A 24369-nucleotide genomic window follows, 5' to 3' on the forward strand; every position below is an offset into this window, starting at 1 on the left:
ATGTATTGGGGAAGAAACCGGCACAGGGTGTGTCACCAAGACCCCCATCATCTTGGGCAGCCTTCCTGTCCTGTGTCTCCACTGGCCACATGGGTTCTTTTCTCCTCCACTCGGATATGACCATGGGGAAGACAGTGTAAGAGACAGTGGTCATCCCAACCTCAGGCTTCCTGTGGAGGGTCACTGACATCCATCATTGTTCCTGTACGAATTAATAGTGTGACCCATCCCTAGTCACTATGGCAATGGCCCTCCAGTGCTCTGTAATCATAAAATGGAATTCATCAGAAGTGCTTCTCACTGAACTCTTCTCCAGACAAGCAGAACAAGGAAGGAAATTGCCAGAAGTTCCAGCACCTCTGAACAGTTCAATCAGCCTGGGGAGAGACCCTGAAGCCACTGCAGAAGAACATGGCTATTAATTAAGGAGTGTTCCAGAAGCAACCCTGGCACAGAGGAGGAGTCAGCTCTGCAGATCCCACACACAGTTCCTGACACTGTGATTAACCCAGAACCTTCCAGAAATTCCAAAGACAGTTTTTATTTTTCTCCTATTCTCCCACGATCTCAGACTTCCCACTTCAAATGGCCTTTAACTGACTCTCAACTCTGAGGAATCCAGGGGAACAAATTCAGCTCAAAAGCAGAAAATTGAGGATTCCACAAACTGGAGGTTTCCTTGAGGGGCTCATGGAGAGGCTTCCCCCAAGCAGGAGGATGACAGACCAGCTCTGCCTGTCCTAAAACAGGACTCCAGGACCCAGCTGCAAAGGAAAACTCCTTTTTCTGCATGCATCGCTTTTTATGCCAAGAAAAACAAAATAAAACAAAAACACGTTTTTTCCAATTATGTAAGTAACTTAAATCTACAGTAGAAAACTTAGAAAACAAAAACAAAAGGCAAAGTCCATTATAACCCCATCCTTTCCTCAAATAGTCATCAGCATTGGTCAGTTTTGTGTTACTACAATGGAATACCTGAGACAAGTTAATTTTACAGAGAAAGGAGGTATATATAACTCATGGATTTGGAGGCTGTAAGTCAAGGCAACATGATGCCAGTTTTGCTGAGGGTTTCAGAGCAGATAACAAGGCAGGAGCCATTGCATCTCCTAACTCAAACCAGAGGCTGGGTTTGGCTGGATTCAGGGTCTCATGCCCTGCACCCCTTCCAGAGCAGCACCCTCAGTGACCTGAGGACCTCTCTTTAGGCCCTGCCTCTGAAAGGCTCCACAGCACCTCCCAACACCACCACCCTGGGACCAATATCCCAACACATGAAATTTTGGGGAAACACTTGAAACACACCCAGACAGCAGCAGGTGTGGCCCTCCCCAGTCCTGGCCCAGGCCTTTGCACAATCTAGGAAATCGCTCTACCATTGAGCCACACTCGTGGCCCTCCCTCCAACCCTTACTCTGTGTTTTCCCTCAGTCCTGGGTGAAAACACTGGTGGATACCATGGTTCCTAGCTCCTCCTAGGTAAGAGCTCTGAGCCCCTTTTAGGTCACAAACACAGTCTTAATTTGGGCCTCAGAATGGTCAGTCTGTGGGAGACCAGAATGTGCCACCCTGGAATACACATCTTTCTGCGTAAGGTTTGCTGAGCAAAAGGCAATTAAGAAGCCGTTGGAGAAAAGTCCTGCCCTCCCTCCCGATGGCCTACAAGCAGGGCATGGATTTGCAAAGAAGAAGATGCCCTGCCCTGCCTTCCATGGGGAGAACACGGCTGGCCACCAAGATGCTCTGGATGCTGGAGCTGCACCAGGGGGAGGCTGGGCCAGCCAGGCTCATGTGGCACTCACGGCCTTTGTCTGCCAGGAGTTTGCCTTCCCAGGTTGACCCCAAGAGACTCAGAGTCCTTTCCCTCAGTCCCATCACTGCTCTGGAAACCCATTGCTCTTTGTGGAAGATGCTGCAGAAGCGGGACACAAAGTCACCTCTGCGACTGCGATTCCTGGTGCCTCCCCTGGACACAGGAAACACACAGGTTGATAAACTTCTCTTTTGCTGTTTGTCTGGCCCCTACTGGGGCCATCCCCACTAAGAATTTATGAGAGTTGAGGAAAGAAAGGAAATTCTTTTTCCTCCTATGAACTCACACTATTTAATCGCATCCTCCAAGTGTACCTGGGGGTTAGTCTTCTCCCTCCCCCAGCTCAGCCGGCTCTAGTCAGTGGTGGGGGTGGATGATCTGCTCCAGTCATGGCAGAAAGGGGGGCAGAGGTTCTTGGAAGGGTGGTTCTCACTGTCTGAGTGGCTTCCTCTCCTAGCTTGCATGGGCTCCTTGAAAGGTCAGTCCCCAGTGTCGTTCCTCAGAACTCAGTGCCCATTGATTCTGTCTGGCTGGACATCAGCAGAAACCCTCCAGCATTCTTCTGGGCATGACCTGTCCTCGTGGCCCCACTGGACAGGTTCCTGGGTGGCCCCGTGCGGGTTCTCTCTGTGATTTTCAGGGAAACTTTCCACCCTGTGCACTGACAGATAACCCTGGGCCTCTGACAGGCTGTGCCTCTGCTCCCAAGCCCTTTGCTGGCTCCACCACCGAAACAGCCACAGCCCACTCCCCACCCAGAGATACCTCTGGGGTAGGCAGGCCCCACACACTTGCTCAGGCTTTTCCAGGCTGAACCAGGAACCCATTCTTGCAGTGTTCTCTGAGGGTCCCGACAATTCTCGCGTTGCTTGGGGTTGGAAGGATCAAGCTCCCCTCCCACCTTCAGGGTCCTGCAGGGTTCCCAGCAGGGTGACCATGTGCTCAGAGCTGCCCTGGGCCTTGCCCTTGCCTTGTGCCCTTGCCCACTCTGCATTCTAATATTATTGGGTGGGGGAGCTGAGGAGGCCAGGGGCAGGAAGGGCCTTGTTCTGACAGATTCTTATGCACCCTTTCCAAACATGAACTGGGGCAAGCCTCCCCTCCTGGGTGCTCATGTGGGGGCTCTGTGACCAGCACTTCACGGGGATAGCTCCCAGAGCCTGGCAGTGCTGGGATGAGGTGCACACAGATGGTTCCCATGGATGCAGCACCAGTACAGTTTTTCAACTTTATGATGATATGAAAGACAGTGTGCAGTAGATGCCCTTCTTTAAAGTTTGAAGTTGGCTCTTTTCTGGAGCTGACAATTTGCAGTGTGACACTCTCTCATGAGACTGGACAGCAGCAATGACCATAGCTCACTCAGCATATGATCCTGAGGGGAGGTGGCCAGTACTCCAGGGTACACTGCTGCTGGGCTGGGGTGTTCGGTAGGTCAGGTGGGATCTTCACTTCATGGTGGGTTCATGGGGACAAAACTGTGACATATGTCCAGCTACTCATGTATGGAGAATTCACCTGAGCCAGAGAGATAGCTGACCTCTGCCCTTGGCCACTGGAGGTAATCCCTTTGTCCCTGCAATGTCCTGCCTCATAGGGGCTTTGGCTCCTGGATAGCTCAAGGTGTGGTTTATAATGGGGACTGTGGACACACCATATCAGTTCTGACAGCCGGAGGATAGTCCCTTGCAGCATGTGATGGAGCCCAGCAGAAATTCTGGACACCAAGGCCTGGGCAGGCTTCCCTGGTTGCAGGGGTCTTGAGGGTTGGGAGGAGGAATGGCACCCCAGATTCCATGGGGACAGGATGACCAGAGACCCCACCTGTGGGTCCCATCTGGAGCTCTCCCTGTGACTGGCTCTAATGTGTGTCCTTTCACAATGATGAAACTGTGACCGGAGGTACAGTCCTTTGGGTCCTGTGGGTTATTTTGGAGAGTATCAGTGTGAATGTGGTTCAAATTTAAGGACCCCAAGTTCACAGCCAACTGAGGTGGGCATAGAGCTGGATCCTCAAACTTGTGGAGCGTCTGAAGCAGGGTGTCCGGCAGGATCTGTGCCTCCGACTGTGCAACTTCTGAACTCACAGCAGAGGCTGCCATGCCCTCTGCCTTATGGGCAGGAAGTGGGAGTGGCCCGCCCAGGCCAGGTGGGCAATTCCACACCAGCGCTTATGTAACGTGTGATTTTGAAAGCTGAGCGGGGGCGAGGGTGCAGCTCGGTGGTAGAGCACTTGCCTGGCAAGAACAAGACCTGGGTTCCACTCCCAGCAATGCAAAAGAACAAAACAAAAAATAAGCCTATAACCCTGGGCCAGGGATCCTGACACAGTCACAGCCTACTTATGCCAAGGTGGTGTGGTAGGTTGCCAAAAGGTCAAAGAAAGTGCCTGCAGATGTCAGTGGGATGTGACTCATGGGGAAAGCTTACAGGACATCTGCAACCACTCCAGGAAGAACTGGGAGATGACTGGCCTCCGTCCCTTACTGTGTTTGGTCAGTGGGTGTACAAGAAAGCAGCTTTCCAAGCTGGGCACAGTGGCACCACCTATCATCCTAGCTGCTTGGGAGGCTGAGACAGGAGGATTGGGAGTTCAAATCCAGCATCAGCAAAATCAAGGCACCAAGCAACTAAGTGAGACCTTGTCTCTAAATAAATACAAAATAGGGCTGGGGATGTGGCTCGGTGATCAAGTACCCCTGAGTTCAATCCCCAGTACCCCCCCACAAAAAAAAAGAAAGAAAGAAGCTTTCTACAGATAACCCTGACTTGCCCTGCTCCCAGTGTGCACAGGAGAAAGCCAGCATCCTTCAACTGTATGTATCTGTACCATCCAGCCAAGCCTGCTCTCAGTGTTCCCTTAACCTGGCTAGGTTTAGGGCATTCAGAGACTTGGACTTTTCCTGACCCTCCACTTTAAAGACAATGCAGATTCCAGCAATTCCTGTAAGTCTTGACCTAACCATAGAGTGTGGGACAGGAGCAGAGCTCTGGAGCTAGGAGGAGCCTCCCCTCCCTACCTCCTCACCCAGGGCAAAGGAAAATGAGGATCATTCTGGGTCTTCCTGGGGTACCATTGGTTCACACACCACATCCACCAAAGACCGGCTCAGTTCTCAGTTGCGGTGGATCCACACAGAGAAGGGTGCACATCACTGCTCAGAGAGGCCCCTGCTCTGCAAGATGACATGAGACAGTGGAGGGGTGCCTTCCCACTTCCACGAGGCACCCAGGCCCACCGTCTGGCCTTCATGCCATCCTCTGTGACCCAGAACCCCACACAGCCCCACCCTGGGTGCCTCTTGGGGACCAGCTTGCATGGCCAGGGGGGGACCCACACTGTGTTCCCTTGGCACCAGAGGCCATTGGAGCCCACTTTCCCCTGCACCAACTGCCATGCCCCTGTGTCTGTGCTTTCAGTACTCAAGGGCCTTCAAACTTGGCCCTATCCTGAGTTGGGCCCCAGCTTGTCTGGACATAAGAGAAGGAATGTGACCTGCCCCATCAGAATGGGACTGAAGAGTTTCCTATGCAGCAGGTCACTGTGCAGATTGGTCCACTGGTTCAAAAAACATTGATCAAATGCCTAGGATGGGTCCTACCCTGTGCTTGGCCAAGAGCAGTGACCAAAGTAGATTTTTAAAGTCCCCACCACTGGGGAGCTGCTAGTCAAGTTGGGAAAAGAGACAATAACTAAAATGAGTAAATCATAAAATATGTAAAAGGTGACATAAGGGTTGGGCATTAAACTTAAACCAGTGCTGGGTAGGGGGTCGTGGTTGTGACCAGGGTAGTCAGGACAGACATCTGAGCCATGACTTGAAGTTGGTGAGGGTGTGTGTGGACTGTTGGGGGAAGAGTGTGCCAGGCAGGAGGAGGGGGTCCCTTGTACTTAGCACACAGCAGAGCAGAGTGGCTGGAGCCAAGGAGGGATGGAGATCACCAGAGTTGAGGCAAGGCAGGGGCAGGACACAAGCAGATATTGCCAGTTTCAAAAGTCATGCGGGACTTGGGCTCTTACTCCAGTGTAGAAGAATCGCCTGGAGCGTTTGATCTGGCTGAGGTTTAGGGGGATCACTCTGGCTGCTCCATGAGAGTAGAGCTGGCTTAAGCAGGGAGATCAGTCAGGATGTTCATGACCTGGTGTGATCTTCCTAACATCGTGTGGTAGGTTCTGCCATCCCACCTTACAGATAAGGAAACTGAGGTTCCTGGAGGCAAGAATCAGGAGTTGGCTACAGAGCCATGGGCTTAATTCAACAGCCTCCTACCTCTGCAGTGAAGCCCAGGAGGCCTGGGACCAGGAGTCGACTGGACTCCAATGCCTTGGTGGCGGGACCCAAAGCTGAGGTGAATTCTTGGCTTCCAGTGGGGTGCTCTCTCTGTCTTCCCTCCTCTCCCTCTCTCCCTCTCGCTCTCCCCTTTTTCTCTCCAATTCAGTGGCCATACACTGAATGTGACCTCTGAGCACTCAAAATATTGCTCAAGAAACTAAGCAATTGAATTTTAAACTTTATTTAATTTTAATTGATTTTCATGAAATTGAAATACAGTGGTCACCCCTTATTGGTGGGTTCTCTTTCCATGGTGATCGGTGGCCAAGTGTGGCTCAAAATTATTAAATGGAAAATTCCAGAGGTAAGAAATTCATTAGTTTTAAAGAATTTCTATTACAGTTATGATCATTCTATATTTGTAGTTATTAGTTTTGCTGTTACTCTCTTACTGCGACTAACTTATAAATGAAGCTTTATCATAAGTAAGGACTATAGGAAAAACCACAGCATATACAGGGTTGCCTTCATTGGCTCTTCATTGCTGTGACCGAAACACCTAACAGAACCAACATAGAGGAGGAAAAGATTAATTGGGGCGTCAGCCCCAGCCACACCTGACAGCAGCCTTGTGAAAGACCCCTGTGAGAGCCACAGCTGAGCAGACTCAACCCAGGACTGTCAGAGACCATGCTAAGTGTGGCCATTGTTTCAATCACTAAGCTTTGGTGTGACTTGCTGTGCAGCCACAGGTAACTAGGAGAGCAGGTGAGGAGCAAAGGCATGTGTCCAACACCCAGCAATGGCCACCACACCTGCTAACAGAGAAGTGTTGCAGGATGTGTCTGCTGCCTGGCTTTGTAAATAAAGTTTTATCAGAACACATGCCATTTACATATTACCTACAGCTGTTTTCTCATCAAAATGGCAGAGTCGAGGAGCTGTGAGAGAAACCACTCAGCCTGCAAAGTCTGAAGTATTTGCTACCTAGTTCTTTCTAGAAATTTGCTGACCTCTGTGATAGAGGGTCAGATTTCCCTGATTTCTTTTTAATATTTTTTAGTTGTAGATGGACACAATACCTTTATCTTATTTATTTATTTTTGTGTGGTGCTGAGTCTTGAACCCAGTGCCTCACATGTGCTAGGTGAGTACTCTACTACTGACCCACAAACCAGCCCAGATTTCCCTGATTTTTGAGCTCAGGGATGTCCAAGGAAAGCTGAACGTGTGGTGTGGGTTGCTTTCCTGTTGAAGCTTTCAAAGCCAGCTCATACTTTATGTCTTTCCCACTAGGAAGAGCCCTGAAAGTCTAGGGAGAGGCTGCTCCATGGGCTGGGGTCCCAGAGAGAAGGCAAATCTGTACCCGTTTCCTAGGACTGCACAGAAGATACCACAAATGGGTGACTCAAAACAAGGGAAATGCATGTTTCTGGATGTCAGCCATGGGAAGCAGGGGGTCGCCGGACCACACTTTCTCTGAAGGCTTTGGGGAGGATACCTGCTTGCCCCTCTGGGATCCAGTGATTGCTGGCAATTGATCCCTGGCTTGTGGCTGCACCACTCCTGTCTGCCTCCATTGTCACATGGGACTGGGCCATAGCTGACCCACAATGGACATCCAGCATGAGCTAAAATAAGCCTCAGTCACAGAGAACTGCAGGGACTGGGGGTCACCTGCCTCACAGCACAATGCAGCCTATGCTGTGTGGTGCTAAATGTGAAGCCACACCATGGAGGCTGGCTGTGCACCTCACTGTGTGTCAGGCAGGCGGTGACAGTGACCCAGTCAGCTTAGACCATCACAGGAGGCTGAGGAGTGCCCAGGTTGCAGAGACTCACTTTTTAATATTCTCGGGTGGTTTGGTTCTCCATTAGCATACCCTTTGATTTTTTCCAGTACATCATCAATAACAATTTTAAGAAGCTATAATAATTTTAAGCTATAGGTTGGTGCTCTCTAAGTCAAAGCAGAAACCATTGGCCTTTATTTGGGCAGCAGCCATGACCTCCCCCACCCCTGTCCCTCTGCCCCACACAAGCAGAAACCTCATCCCAGCCATTCCCAACTCCGCTCTATAGTTGCTGCCAGCCCTGTCATGGCTTCACTTGGAACTGGCTGGAGACCAACAAAGATGCACTAGGAAAGACTGCAAATATGCCTAAATTTATATAAAGATTTCCCAGGGTGGGGAGGCTTCCCTTTTCCCTGCTGAGGTTAGATTGCTCTTGATTTTCTGACTACCAGAGGTTGACTTGATGAGGCAGGTGCTGCAGAGTGGGTTTCTGAGTTTTGGGGGTGGCAAAGAGTGGGAGTCAAGCATCAGGAGTTGCTGAACTTGGGAGGCTGCTCAGATGCACATGTGGGGGCTCCTTTTCAGAGGGGGATGCTGCAGAGTTCCTGTGTTCCTAACAGCACAGGGATGAAGGTGAACTTTGGGTTCCCTCCCTCAATGCTCCAGAAGCACCAATTCATAAAACAAGCTCCCACCACTTCTGCACTCCCATTTCCTCCTTTCCTCTCCCCCTGCAGCTGATTCTGTATCTCTTTGGGGCTGACAGGGCTGGTCAGCTTAATGAGCCTCCCTTGTCTGCCGTCAGATAAATGGCGTATGAGCCACCTCTTTAACAACCATATTTCTTCCTCAGGATGAGGACTCAATATCTCCTACATGAAAGATGGTCTGAAGAGCCACCAGTCACCGACTTGAAGTTCTGAGCCATTACTTAGTGGATATTTCGGAGCCCTGAGAGCTGTGACAGCCGACTCCTCTGTCCCTTCTGGTTGACTAGAAATGGGAAGTGGGAGGCTTTCTTTGACTGACTGATGCTTCCTGTGATGCTCCTCCCACTGAGCACCAGCTTCCCACCTGACCTATAGTGCCGAGGGCGCTCTTTACTGGGGCCCAGACAGTGTGCAGGCTGGGCCCTGCTGGAGGCAGGTGGCACCCCTGGCCTACCACAACCACAGTGTGGATTCCAAGGAAATCTTGCTGTACCTGGAAAGAGGTAAATTAGTTGGACACTTGGTGACTACTCATTGGAGGGTCCTCTCAAATCACTCACCAGCTGCCAATTTAAGTGGGCTTTTCTGTGACCCCAGACCAGTTCTCCCCAAACCCATCCTGCAGAGACTGTCCCCAATGCCACTCAACTATGTTTCCCTCCATCACTATTCAGGCTGTCTCTCCCTTGCCAGTCTTGCCCTTCCGTGGCCTCTTCTCTAAAAGGTCCTGTGTTAATCAAGGTAGCCCAGGTGAACAGAAGGGGAGAAGGGTTCCAGTAAGGTGGTGGACAGGGAACCTGGGATGTCCTCTCTTCAAGAACAAAGATGAGGTGATCAAAACATGCCACCACCACCAAACAGTTTCTAGAATAAATATTCATACCAGAAAGGAAGGAAGGAAGGAAGGAAGAAGGAAGTAGAAAGAAAGAAGGAAGGAAGGAAGGAAGAGGAAGGAAGGGAGGGAGGAAGAAAAATCCTCAGAATAGGAAACAGTTAAGGACCAAGTGCCACAGCAGAGGTTGATACCTGATGACCTCAGTTTTCAAGATGGGGGCTTTAAGGGGGAAGGTGGGGATATCTGGAGGTCATTCAAGGTGATATAACTGGAATAGAGTCCCTGCTTAAACTGGAACTGTGAACTGCTACCCTGAAGGTGGAGCAAAGCAAACCAGAAAGACTTCACCTATGGGAACAGGGACTTGGATAGAAGAAAGAAAGAGAGAGAGAGAGAGAGAGAGAGAGAGAGAGAGAGAGAGAGAGAGAGAGAGAGAGAGAGGAAGAGAAGAAAGAAAGAAAGAAAGAAAGAAAGAAAGAAAGAAAGAGAGGGGGGAAGGAAGGAAGGAAAAAGGGAGGAAGGGAGGAGAAAATGGAAGGAGAGAAAGTGAAGAAAAAGTAACCATTCTTCCGATTAAAACCCCAGGACTATGCAAAAAATAGAGGCAGAATGATTTTCACTGCTGAGAGACCAAGAAGCCTAACCATGAGAGGACCCTCAGAACTGATCCAGATCATTTATACCCCTGAGTGTTGGCAGAGACAAATATGAAATCTGCCTATAGGAACAAGAGCCTACTGGATGCTCACAGGACCAGGGAAAATGTTCAACATAAGCTTCCAACCAAAGACATTACAAAACATCCACCTGAACAAACCACCGTGAGAGACACTAGAAGTAACCAAGGAAGAATCAACTCCATACTAACCGAAATTAATAGAACATGTGAACATTAATGTGTACTGAAAATTATGTGGAAGTAAAAGAAGGAATCAGAGCCATAAAGCAAGAAGAGGACATTTTGAAACAAGGGAAAGCAGACCTGGAAAACCATCCAAGAAATCTAGAAGAAAAACAAATCATTGTTGGAATTGTAAATTAATTTTGAGATAAATAGCAGAGCCCCAAACACCAAAGAAATAGAGACATGGAAGGAGTCATCCAAAATGAAGCACAGAGATATAAAGAGATAAAAATATGAAAATATAGAAGTACAGCAAAGAAACCTGGAAGATAGGGTGAGCAGGTTGAACATGTTTTCCAACTTAGATGAAGAAAATAAAGATGACGAGGGAGAAGAAAGTTCAACATGTGAAAAGACAAGAGTTTTCCATAAGTGAAGAAATGAATCATCAGAATGAAAACAGGATAGATAAAAAAATAAATACACATCTGACATACTGTGGAGAAACAAGAGAGCATCAAAGACACAGGGATCTTAAAAACAACCAAAGACTAACTGCCTGAAATGACAATTTGATGGACAGACTTCTCAGCATCACCAATGGATGCCAGAAGACAATGCTAGATATCTTCAAAGTACTGAGTGAATGTGTCTGTTAATGTAGCATTAACTACCTAGCTCAAAGATCATCCAGAAGTGAGTGTTGTTAATGCAGACATTTTCAGAAACAGAGATTTTACTATTATTCATGGATGCTACTGGGAGAACTATTAAGAGGTTTCCTTCAGTTGGAGTGGAAATTACTTCTGGAGAGATTTAAATGATAGTCAAACTACTTAGCACTATCTATAAAACATATTAATCATTATCATTAATAATGATAATGAGAAGTCAGGAAGATTAAAAATAAAGTAAACATAAAATACTAACCAGCAATAACCTGCAAAATGGGAGGAAGAAATTAAAGTCTGAGCAGTAAGATTATAGGTACAAGTCCAAATACAGCTGTTAAATCCCAATACATCAGTAATTACAATAATAGTAAATGTGTTAAACTTGCCTGTTAGTTGACAGAGACTAACTGGATGAAAAAAGTCCAACTATACAAAAATATTTTAAGATACAGTTAAATCCAACAACACAGAAAGCTTGAAAATAAGGGTTGGAAAAATATGTATGCCAAAGAAAGCTGTGTAGAAATATTAATACTAGACAAAGGAGTCATTGGGACAGAAGCAAGTCTGTATTCAATGATAAAAGAAAGAATTCTTCCAGAAAATATACTAGACCTGAGCCATTGTGCATTGATTTGTTCTCAACTGCACAAAACAAAACCAATGGAGAAAGTAAAATCCCACAATCATAGTAAAAAGATTTTTAACACATCACTGTCAGAAAGCCATAGCATAAATTAGTAAGAACATAGAGCCACACAATAACAAACTTGATCTAAACATACCCTGAAGCCAAATATTCTTTTCAAACAGACATCAGACTCTTAAAACTTAATCAGGTATTAGGCTACAAAGGAATTTCAGTGACTACCAGAGAATTGGTATAACTTTCACTCTGAAACTAAAAAATAAAACATAAAATCCCAAATTCTGCTGAGTGCGGTAGTGTGTGCCTGTTATCTCAGAGGCTTGGGAGGCTGAGACAGGAGAATGGAAAGTTCAAAGCCAGACTCAGCAAAAGTGAGGCACTTAGCAACTCAGTGAGAGCCTTTCTCTAAATAATATACGAAATAGGGCTGGGGGTGTGGCTCAGAGGTCGAGTGCCCTGAGTTCAACCCCGGAACCCCACCACCAAAAGAAAAGCATACATCTAAGTAATTCCAAAGATGATTCATAAAAAATTATCAAGAGGGCACAGGAGCGGGGCGCTCCCGTGGCATCTCAGAGTGCGCGGGGCGGCGCGCGGGGCTGGTCGCGGCGGAGCTCTTGGCAGGCGCCTCTGGTTGGCGAGCAGGGCTGCCTGAGTCGGGGTCTCCCCGCACGCCAGGAGCCCGGCCCGAGGCCCGCCTGCAGCGCGGGGCGCGTCCAGGAGGCGGCGGCTTCAGGCGCGGGCTCTCCAGCGCCTGGGGACCGGGCTGAGCGTCCGGTGCCTGCCCCACGCCGCCGCGGTGTCTGGCCAGGTACGCGCCACTGGGGCAAGCATGCAGAAGTACTTGCTGGAGCTGATGGCGGAGAAGGACTCCCTGGACCCCTCCTTCATGCACACCCTGAGCCTGGTGAACCAAGAAATAGAAGTTTCAAAAATGAGAAGACAGGATGAAGAAAAGCACATTGACGTGGTGATTAATAAGAACGTGAAGCTGGGACAGGTGTTAATTCCTGTAAAACAGTTTCCTAAGTTCAACTTTGTGGGGAAGCTTTCGGGTCCACGTGTATATGAAAAAATTGTCATCAAAAGGAAAAAAATATCTTTGATTAACTAGTATTAAAACAAATATGTTTACTAAATATGTTAATCCATACTTTTACTATAAGCCTCACCTTTCATTTTAAAGGTTTCCATAGAATTTAGTTATTTTATCTTTCAGCCATATGCAGTTTTTTTTTCCTCTTGCCAACACGCTTTAAAGGGAAGCCAATTATAAGTGCAAATAATGTGGTATTCTTTTGTAACTCAAGTCTTGAAATGTTCTGTAGTGTTAAGCAAAGTCTCCTCTTGCTTGACACTAAATAAATTTTTGAAAGAAAAAAAATTATCACATATTTAGAACTAAGGGACAGTCAAACATGGGATATAACTAATGCAGTAACAGTAATTTAAAACAAATGTTAGTTAGCAAGTTACAGTGGAAATTTATAAAGTAAGCATTCAATACAAGAAATGGGAAATTAATATTAGAGAAATGGAAGTACAGAAATAATAAAGACAAGGACAGAAATTCAAGGACAGAAAATAGACAAAAGAAAGAACTAGCAAATGTGCAGTGGATTCTTTAAGAAGACAAAGTAAACTTTTGGAATTAAAGATCATGAAAAAAAAGGCAAAAAAACACAAGTGAACATTATCAGGAAGGCACAAATTCACAGTAGAATTCATTAGAAAAATTTTAAAAGCCCATGAGCAACTCGATGTAAAACAAGTTATAGCAGATGAAATAGACAAATGTATAAAAATATAAACTATCAAAAATTTCTAGAAAAAAGGAAAACTTTGTGTGGTATAATAAAAATAAATATTTGGTCTTTGTACCCAGATCCAAGCTCAGAGTTGCTAAAATCCTTGGGATTTTCCTGAGTGAAAAGAATGTCTCTTGTTCTTCTACAGTTTGGGATAATGAGGTGAAGACTGGTGGTGCCCCTGTGGCTTGGAGATGGATGCTGGTCACCGGGAACTTCCAGCTTCATTCCCTGACCTGGGAGCAAGGAGGGGGCAGAGGCTGCATTTGATCACCAATGTCCAGTGATTTAACCATTATTGCAATAATAAAACTTTAGTACCACCCTCAAGGAGTTCCTGGATTGGTCAGTATATTTGGGTGTTGGGATGGTGGTACACCTGGGAAGGGCCTGGAAGCTCCATGCCCTCCTCCCCTCAGGCCTCGCCTCTGCACCTTTTCCATTTGGCTCTTCTGAGGGGTCGTTTGTAATTACACTGTAATTAGAAGTATAATACTTTCTTCAGTCCTGAAAGTCATTCTAGAGAATCACTGGATCTGAGATTGATTGCGGGAACCTCCAAGTTTGCAATCAGGGGATGGGGGTGCAGGCAACCTGGGGCACCTGCCTAGCCCCATTAGCATCTGGCACTGGGTGGGAGCTGTTGTACAGGGACTGTCCCTTAACTTGTGGGGTCCGCATCAACCATAGATGTCAAAATTGAATCAAATTGTTGGGCATTGTCTGCTCCAAATTCACATATTGAAATCCGAGACCCAGGGTGATGGCATTAGGAGGTGGGCTTTGGGGAGGTGATTTGGTCTTGAGTACATAAAAATAACTCAGATTAAAGGCCTAAATGTGAGAAGACAAAATGTTAAGAAAAATATGGACATTTTAGGAGAAAATATAGGAGAATTTTTAGGACATTTAGAGAAAGATGTGGTAAGATTCCAAAAGCATAATATACAAAATAAGAAATACATTTAACTTTTGCAATACTTAAAGTTCATGAACCAAAAAGATACTGCGACAAAGTAGAAGGACAAGCTGTACTCTGGGAGATGTTTAAAAACTACCACACTGCTCAGTTAATAATGGGATGGGTGGAAGGAAGGAAGGAAGGATGGATGGATGGATGGGTGGGTGGATGGGTGGATGGGTGGATGGTGGGTGGATGGGTGGATGGGTAGATGAATGGGTGAATGGGTAGATGGGTGGATGGTGGATGGATGGGTGGATGGGTAGATGGATGGATGGTGGATGAATGCATCAGGGGATGAACAGACAAATGCAGGGATGGAGGGATGAGTGGATGAGAGGACTAAAAGAGAGGTACTTATTTAATTTTTCTGCCTGTCCTTGTAATGGGAAGGAAGACTGGGTTTTGTTTGTTTTACTGTTTTAACATAGTGTATTAATATAAAATCTGAAGTAAAGTAAGGCAGATCAGGAGACATCTGCCATCAGAAAGACAATTTTATTCACAGTTCCCAAAGAGGGAGGACACACACCATGGGGAGGGGGCGAGGACACAGGGGGAGCACCAGGGTCTGTTGTGAGGCAGAGGGAGGGAAGGGAACTGTGGATGAGTGTCTTTATTGTAGTTCTCCCACAAAGGAATGGAAAAGGCAGAGCAGGCAGGCTTATACTGGCTAGTGTGAGTAATTTCTGGGTGCTGCGGTGCATGGGACTCTACCACCTTTCTGGTACCTGGCCCTGGGATGACAAGGGCAGTGTCAATTGTGGCCTCCATGTGAGCTCAGTGAAGGAGATGGGGGGAGTTCCGGCCCTGGGTGGGCTGTTGTGTATTTGGGAATCATGCCTCCTGAGTGGGGGTGGTGTGGGGAGGAGGGGAGGGAGGCAGGAGGCCATAGCATGTGATCCAGGCAGGTCATGCAGTGGTCCAGGACAGGTCACATCCAGCAATCAGATTCAGAGCAGGTGTGGAAACCCAGTTTGTAGGAACCAGAGCATGGTGCCTGAGCCCCTCCCCTCCCTGTCTCTATCTCTGTTTCCCAGTGAATGGCTGCCCCGTCTGTAGCCTCGGGACACAGGATGAATCAGAGTGCCCAAAGCAAGAGTTCACTTATTGGTGTACCTTATTTTTGGTGCCTGGCACCCAAGGCCCAGCAGAGCCTGCCCAAGCCCTGATTCTTACCTTCACCTGCTGTGGCAGATAAGGGACAGGCTGAGGGAAGTGATGCCCATGCCCCACCCCAGCCTCTAATGCGTATCAGCCCATCTCTGCCCACTTGCCTCACATGCCAAGACCAGCTTGTTGCCTGAACATTTTTCCACCAAGCCCCCTACATGCACAAAGTACCTCTGGCTTGGGTGAGTGAAATCTAGCCTGGACTGATCTTTTGATTATTCATTTGTGGTGCTGGGATGGAACCCAGGGCCTTGCACAATGCCCCAAAATTGCTATGTGCCAGCCCTATGGAATGCCTTGTAGTAGCAATTTTGCAACATTCAAATGGCTACCCAGCTATCCGCTTTTCTGCTGGGAGTGGTGTTCTGACACAGGCACTCAGTGGCCCGTGACATGCAATGCCCAGACCAGCATGGGAGTGCCTCAGCCCACTCTGCCTCCAGCATCCACTGTGCGAGGAGCTGACCTGGACGGAGTGACTCCCCCCAGGCTTCAAATCAGGGAGGTTACTCCCTCTGGAAACACCTGGCCAGGCCTGGATTCACCCACCCAAGCCTGTAGCCACTAGGAAGCCTCTGCTGCTTGGGAACATTTGCTCAATCTCCTAGTGAGCCCTGTTACACAGCAGGCACTTCCCGGGAACCCAAGTGTAACTAACAGTGTCCCCACCCTCAGCAGCCTGCAGGCCTGAGGGTGATAGAAAACCAACCACCCAACATGGAAGGAGCAGGACCAGTTCTGTCATTTGCAGCCCCTGGTGCAAAATGCAAACCCAGAGCCCATGATCAAAAATTACTGAGAACTTTAAGTTCATGAGGGTGGACCAGTGAACCCAGTACAGGGTCCCTACTTGAATACAGCTGGCTTTGGAGAGGAGGCAGGAGCCCAAGGTGTGTGGAGAAGCTGTATCTACCCAGACAGGGGGAAAAGGGACAGGGGTGAGGGCCTCAGGGAAGAGAGGGGAGGCACTATTTAAATCCTGTTATTGCAGCGATAATATCAGAGACTTGGAAGATGAAAAGTTGTTGCCAGGTGGGAAAAGTCGGGACTGGGATGGAGCAGGTGAGTAATCCAGGTAGACAGTAGCCACTAGAAGCACAGGAAGTAGGAGGCTCTGGTCTCCCTGAATCTGCAAGCAGCCAGGCCAGCCAGAGCAGAATGCAGAGGGGCTCAGATGGCATATCAGTTACCTGTGCCACCTGATAACTTTCCCCACCCCTGAGAGCTGGAAGCTAGGCAAATTTCTCAGAGCTTCTGGGGGTCAGGAACTGGGTGTAGTTCAGCTAGGTCCTTTGGCTCATTGGCTCTCCCAGCTCACAGTCAAGATGTTGGTGGGGTTGGAGTCATCTCCAGGCTGGCCTGAGGGAGGGTCCACTGCCAAACTTGCTTATGTGGCTGTTGGCAGGATTCAGTTCTTTGCTGGCTGGTGGCCAGAAGCCTCCCTCAGTTTCTTGCCCTATGGGCCTCTCCACAGACCCACCCCACTCCAGTATGACAGAGGAGAGAGACTGGGGTCGGGCAGAGTCAGTCTTTTTATGACCTAATATTGGAAGTTAGAGTCCATCACTTTTGCTCTATTTTCTTACTAGAAATGGGGTGTCAGGTCCAGCCCACACTCCTGAGGTGGGGGATCATCATGCCACTAATGGGGTCAGCCTGTAGCACCCAGGGACTGTATGAGATTCAAATCCAGGTGCTTCTCTGGGGAACAAAAAAAGGGTTACAGGTGTGGTTAACACTTGTATCAGCAGACTTTAAATAAAGGAGAAGAGTTTTGACAAAGTGGGTAGGTCTCATCCCATCAGTCCCAGCCTCAAGAGCCAAACTCAGTTTTCCTGAGAGGAGGGAATTCTGTTTCTGCTCCTGCTTGAGTCTCCAGCCTGTTGCCTGCCTGGGCACTTCCTTAAAATAAATCTGTTAATATTTACACATACATATTCTATTGGTCCTGCTTCTCTGTGGATATGGGCTTGTGCCTGGGAGGAAGCATCATGGAAGCTGTTCTGGAGGCTGCCCTGCTAGTTCAGCTTCCTGCAGCTGCTGTAGCAGAGTGCCGCAGACTGGCAGGCTTGCACAGCACAGATTCACTTCCTGTCGGTTCTGGAGGGCTCAAGCCTGACATGGTGCCCTGGTCAGGGTTGGTGTCCTTGACTTGCAGATGGCTGTCTACATGTGTCTTCCCTCACAATGTGTCTAGAATCCCCATTTCTTCTCATGAAGACACCCACCAGTAAGGTTGTACTAGGGCTGGCCTGAGTGACCTCATTTTGACTTGGCTGCCACTGTAAAGACAGTATCTCCAGGAGGCACCCATGGGGGGTCCAGGGGGAAGATTAACTGGCCCCAAACAGAACTGAAGAAGAAGATGTTCAAGCACTGGTGGGTGTTGAACCAAGAGAAGCAACTGAAGCATCAGGTGGTCGGGGCTGTGATAGATGAAGGGTTGATCACACGGCATCACCTCAAGAAGTGGACATCCAGTGCACGTGCCAATATTACTTGTGGGGGTTTCCGGGACCCCCAGCCTTCGGCATGGTCAAGATGGCGCCTGACGCTGAGCCAAAAGCGGCCAGCTGTACAGTAAACAACCAGCGAATTCCAATGATTGGCTAGTTAACGATGTGACTAGAGCATGCCCCCTCGTGTACCCATCCTGTGCCTGCAGCTGTCCGCGTTTATCTCGTGTACTCTCCCCTGATTGATTGAAGTGTATATAAGCCTGGTGGGTGGGAGAGCGAGGGGGGTACGGAACGGACGGAGCGGAAGCGGCGGCGGCGGCGGCGGCGGCGGCGGCGGCGGCGATGGCAGCAGCAGCAGCAGCGGCTGGAGCGGAGCTGGAAGGAGGGAGTACACGGGAGTGGAAGAAGCTGGGAGAAGGGAAGCTGGGAGTGCGCAGAAGCTAGGGGTAAGAGAAGCGTAGGAAAGGAACTGTGCACAATAAACTTCCAAAGCTTCAGACATTTGTCGTGTCTCTCTCTGCGGCCAGAGGGGACCCGATAATTACTCTGTCAGGGAAGAAATGTGGAAAACTCCTGCTGCAGATCTGGCTTGCTCAGAAAGAAAAGGCAGCAATGGAAGTGGAAGTCCCTTCAAAACCAGTCAGGACTAGTGAACCACAGCCCGAATGACGAAAGAAGATCACCCCCACCCTGCCCCCAGGATGTAGACATGGAGAATCTTGAGAATGAGAGCTAAAGTTCTTACCTCTTCCGCCAGATTTTCAACTGGAGCCAACAGGATTTAGTGGCTGTTTCAGAGGGTTTGAAAAAAGCATTACCTGCTTTCACTCATCGCCATTCCTCTTACATGATGGCTTACTGACTTCCCCTGGAGGGACATTTTGGGAGGGAAGAGGGTAGAAAAGAAAGATTCAAGAGAGCCCAACTTCCATTTATAATAAGTCCCTAGAGCTTTGACTGAAGTGTGTGATAAAGTACAGAAATGGCAGATGGGCCATGAAAAGGTCTATGGGTGTGGATGGAGATAGTCTAGAAACACAGACTTGCTTGAGCAAAAATAAAGAGGAACTAGTCTTTGGTGACCTGGTCTCTGTTTCTCTCCAACTTTCCATTTCTGACAATAATAGAGGTTATTGTAGGAATGATATGGGGTAATTTTCCTGATCCCAGTCTTGCCTTGGCCCCTGTGTAACCAGGATGGGCAGGTCACTTTACTTCATGGTTCATCTTGCTTCCTTCATTGGATTATATTTTTAATAAAATAAATACCAAACATTAAAAAAAAGAAAAGACTAGAAACAGGGGGTATCACAATACCAGAACTTCAACTATACTAAAAAGCAATAGTAACAAAAACAGCATGGTATTGGCACCAAAATAGACAAGTAGATCAATGGTACAGAATAGAGGACACAGACACAAACGCAAATAAATACAATTTTCTCATACTAGACAGAGGTGCCAAAAATATGCAATGGAGAAAACATAGCCTCTTCAACAAATGGTGCTGGGAAAACTGGAAATCCACATGCAACATAATGAAAATAAACCCCTATCTCTCACCCTGCACAAAACTCAACTCACAATGGATCAAGGACCTTTAAATCAGACCAGAGATCCTGCATCTTATGGAAGAAAAAGTAGGTACAAATCTTCAACATGGCAGCTTAGAATCAGACTTCCTCAACAGGACTCCCATAACACAAGAAATAAAAGCAAGAATCAATAACTGGGATAGATTCAAACTAAATAGATTTCTCTCAGCAAAGGAAACTATCATCAATGTGAAGAGAGAGCCTGCAGAGTGGGAGAATATCTTTGCCACTCATACTTCAGATAGAGCACTAATTTCCAGAATATATAAAGAACTCAAAAAACTCTACACCAAGAATACAAATAACCCAATCAACAAATGGGCTAAGGATATGAACAGACAGTTCACAGAAGATCTACAAGCAATCAACAAACATATGGAAAAATGTTCACCATCTTTAGTAATAAGAGAAATGCAAATCAAAACTACACAAAGATTCCATCTCACCCCAATTAGAATGGCGATTATCAAGAATACAAGCAACAGTAGTTGTTGGAGAGGATGTGGGGAAAAAGGTACACTCATACATTGCTGGTGGGACTGCAAATTAGTGCAGCCACTCTGAAAAGTAGTGTGGAGATTCCTTAGAAAACTTGAAATGGACCCACCATTTGACCCAGCTATCCCACTCCTCGGCCTATACCCAAAGGACTTAAAATCAGCATACTACAGAGATACAGCCACATCAATGTTCATAGCTGTTCAATTCACAATAACCAGACTGTGGAACCAACCTAGATGTCCTTCAATTGATGAATGGATAAAGAAATTGTGATATATATACACACACACACACACACACACACACACAATGGAATATTACTCAGCTATAAAGAATAATAAAATTATGGTGTTTGCAGGCAAATGGATGAAATTGGAGAATGTCATGTTAAGTGAGATAAACCAATCTCAAAAATCCAAAAGACCAATGATCTCACTGATAAACTGTTGATGACACGTAAGCGGGGGTGGAAGGGGGCCAAGAATGGAGAAAGGAGGGACTGTATAGAGGGAAATGAGAGGTGGGAGGGGTGGGTGGAAGGAAAAACTAATGGAATGAATCAAACATCATTACTCTATGTAAATGTATAAATATGCAAATGGTTTGCTGTTACTCCATGTACAAACAGAAACATCATGTATTCCATTTGTTTACAATAAAAAAAGACTGTATGTCCAAATACAGTCAGCCATAAGTCCTAGGGTTAGGAATTCAACATATAACACTGGGATACCCAGTTCAGAGTACCCACAGATATATTGCCTGCTTACCACAGTCTGTATGAGTCAGTGTAAGTTTCCAGAACATAACACTATGAGCGAGTGGCTTAAAACACACACACACTTAGGTTCTCACAGTGCTGGAGGCTGAAAGTCTGAGGACAGGGGCGAACCTGTTGGGTCTGGTGAGGGTTCTCTTCCTACCATGTTCAGATGTAGGAAAGAGAAGGCAATGAAGTTCTCAGTTGTCTCCTCTCTGGGCATGAATACCAACATGAGAGCCCCACCCTCACACCTTCATCTAACCCTAATCACCTCCCATGTTCCATCTCCACATAGCATCACCTCAGGAGCTAGGGCTTCCACGTGTGAATTTGGGGGCAGGCACCATGGGGTTGCTGTGGCTCATGCAAAGTTGAGCTGCCATTGTCAGTTGCCCACCAATCCCTTCCTGGGCCAAGAATCTCCAGGCTGGGGACTACCTAGGCAATGGCCACTGGCACTGACAAGCCTGGTCAACTTTCCCTGGGGCTTGGGTACCATCTGCTGCCTACACTGAGAGAGGTGCTGGTCATAGGAGGCAAAGCCACCAGGAAACTGGGAGCTTATTGAGGCTGCAGTGGGGGGAGGAGGTGATTCCAGGGAGACTCCACTGACCCTTTTCAAAGGTTCTTCTCTTTGATACCCCAGCCTAGGGTCTTCTCCAGCAACTGAGTTATCAGGTTGCACAAAGAAACCCCCCAGAATATTCCTGAACTTTGGCATACATGCATTTCCCCAGTTCCACTCCTACCTGCTGCCCCGCACTCCCTTCTGGGGACTCCACACACCAACAGCAGTGTTTGGGTACCTTACCTGCCTCCATCCTTATCTTTGTCTTTGTCCTAGCTGTCGTCTGTACCCCCAGATGGGGGCAGAGGCAGCCCTGGTTCTGGGCTGGCCCCTGTTAACATGTACAGCCCAGGGCTGGTGAGGTCTTCCAGAACCCCAAGGCCATTTGATGGGCTGGGGCCAGCTAAACCACAAGCAGAAATGGCAGCCCTGTGTGTGGAAGCCTGTGCTGATGGATTCAGAGTGCTACCCCATACCACCGCCTGAGCTGGGATTCCTTTGGTCATGTCTCACTGGAACTGTTTCTGGGCTTTTGCTGGTTAACACCATCCTGGCCAGGCCCTGTCTGGGGCACTGGGTGTCCTGCTGTCCTTTTACACACTTCTCTGGAACTGATATTCTGGGAAATGCAGAGAGACCTTTGAAAAGAGAATCAAAGCAAACCTCAGGCCCAGGCTAAGCAAACCCCAGTACTTAGCATGTTGGATCAGGGAATGAAGCCCCAAAACTAAAACACACAGACGATGTGCATACTCTGGATATTTAGATAAAATCACGTATATTTATTCACATGCCAGGAATATGTGCCTACTAATATCACATGTTTTGAAAGCACACAAACACACATCGATCAAAGTTGCAAAAATCTGGTGTAGCAATCAATGCTGATTAGGTTCTTACTTTGATTAACAAAAATAAATATCAAATTTACAGAGAGGTGCCCAGGAGGGACACTGGCTGAACCAGGTATGAGACTACTCTCGTCTTTGCTGGATCTCAGATCAGAATGGTGTTTCCTGGGAAGCAGGCCCTGCAGGTGGACAAGGCTGGCCTGCCATTTACCTGTAGAACCCTATATGTTACCTGTAGGTAGGTGGCTCCCAAATCTACGATGGCAACCCTGACCCCTCATTTCCCATGCCCCCCCGGCTGGTTGCCTGTGCTTAGGCCCAGTGACGCCCAGTGGGGCCCAGGCTCCGTGCAAGGCCAGAGGGTGTCAGCCATGTCACCAGCGCCTGAGGATGGCCCCTTCCTGCCACCTCTAATCCAGCCCCATGCTCTGGGCTTCAGGTCTGGTCCACCCTGTGAGCTTTCTTCAGAGCAGTATGCAAAGGACTAGAAAAATGGGTCCCTCTCTATCCACAACTTTATGCCAGGGAACAGGCAGTGGCAAGGGACTGTGGGGTTCTCCTGGGGCAGCCACAACAAAGTGCCACAAAATGGGTGGCCAGAGAATGCCTGCTGTCACAATGCTGGAGGCCAGATACTGGAAAGCATGAGTTGGCAAAGTGGGCTCCCTTGGGGGCCCTGGGAGAGGAGCTATTCCAGGCTGTCCTGGGGGACACTCCACCTCACCAAGACACAGCTAAGCCATTTACCTGTCCTTTCTATAAAGGAGAGGAGAGGAGAGCAGAGCAGCATTCCCAAACTGTCCTGGGTCACTCCAGCCTGGAAGCACCCTCTGCTCCTTCCCATGATCCCCTGTCCCAGCAGCACAGATGAGATGGAGGGCACTGGGGAGCCCTGCAGTTGCACTGAGTGCCATCTGTCTGAGGATGGCTTCCTCGGGCTGCCACATACCAGGGGCATGCAGAAGTCCCCAGGAAGCCTGGGGGGCTGACAAGATGGGACAACAGGAGACTCAGATGGGGCTCTGCCACCAGCCAGCTGTGAGGCCTGGGCCAGGTGGTTCCCCTCCAAAGCCTTGACCTTCCAGAGTATCAGCAGGCAGGAGGGACACTTCTTGCCAGGTGGCATGGACTGAATGTGTACAAGTGTCCCCTGATAAAGTTCCCCAGGCAAGAGCCACAATGACCTTGTCCATCAGTGTGTCCCCATGACTGCAGTCATGGTCTGGTCTTCAGTAAGTGCCCAGCCCAGGTGAATGAATGAAGGATGGCAGGAGAAATCCAAAGTGGAACAGCAGTGGGAGGGAGGGACAATCCCATGGGAGGATGACAGTACAAGAAACCTAGAGGCTTTACCAACACCTGGGTACAGGTCCCCTGGGGCCAGCCATGGCATTAAAAAGTTTACCATTATAAATTCAAAAAACACTCACGACTGCCTTGTGAAGTTAGTGCCATTGTTATATCCATTTTACAGGTGGGGAAACTGAGGCACAGAGGCTGAGAGACTTGTTCAGGGTGCCAACAACTGCCAGGGCAGAAGACAGAGGCCAGGACTAGACCTGGCTGTGGACTCCAGGCTCTGAACTCCCACGGTCCTCTGCCTTCCTGCCTTCAAATCACCCCAGCTCCCCACCCCAAGGAGCAGAGGAGGAACATAGAGTGGAGCCGGGATGAGGGGCAGGAGAGGAGAGCTTCATCACACTGGGGACCTGATCCTCTTGCCAGCCCTGGAAGCACAGCCCAGACTGCAAACCCCAATGGCCCCAGGCACCTGTGTGTGGCTGGCCACAGAAGTTTGTGAAGGAATGAAGACAAACACTGAGGCTTCAGAACAGCTGTCCAGAGAGACCAGTGCTCCCCACAGAATCCCAGAGTTTATACATGAGAGAGGTCGGCACCATCTCAGGGGCCCACCAGGACCCTACAATGAGGGAGTGGGGGGCCAGCAAGTGGTTTCCACAGGTGTTGGCTGGCAACCACCTTTCCAAATTCCCCTTAATTTAGACTAAGTGGGATCGAGCTCTGTCTTACTAAGGCTGAAGATTGAATCACAGATGACAGGGTGGTTTCTAAAACAACTTTGAAACTATAC

The 24369-nt window shown here is 48.2% G+C and overlaps 1 protein-coding gene across 1 annotated transcript; it reads left to right on the plus strand.

The window, feature by feature from the left end:
• The first annotated feature begins 17905 nt into the window (after positions 1 to 17905).
• LOC124974787 (uncharacterized protein C11orf98-like) lies at positions 17906 to 18668 on the plus strand. Its single transcript, XM_047537802.1, has 2 exons — positions 17906 to 18047; positions 18553 to 18668. Exons 1-2 carry the CDS (start codon positions 17906 to 17908, stop codon positions 18666 to 18668), a joined length of 258 nt encoding a protein of 85 aa, XP_047393758.1.
• The last annotated feature ends 5701 nt before the right edge of the window (positions 18669 to 24369 follow it).

Source organism: Sciurus carolinensis, unplaced genomic scaffold (genome assembly GCF_902686445.1).
Source record: "Sciurus carolinensis unplaced genomic scaffold, mSciCar1.2, whole genome shotgun sequence".
NCBI lineage: Eukaryota > Metazoa > Chordata > Mammalia > Rodentia > Sciuridae > Sciurus > Sciurus carolinensis.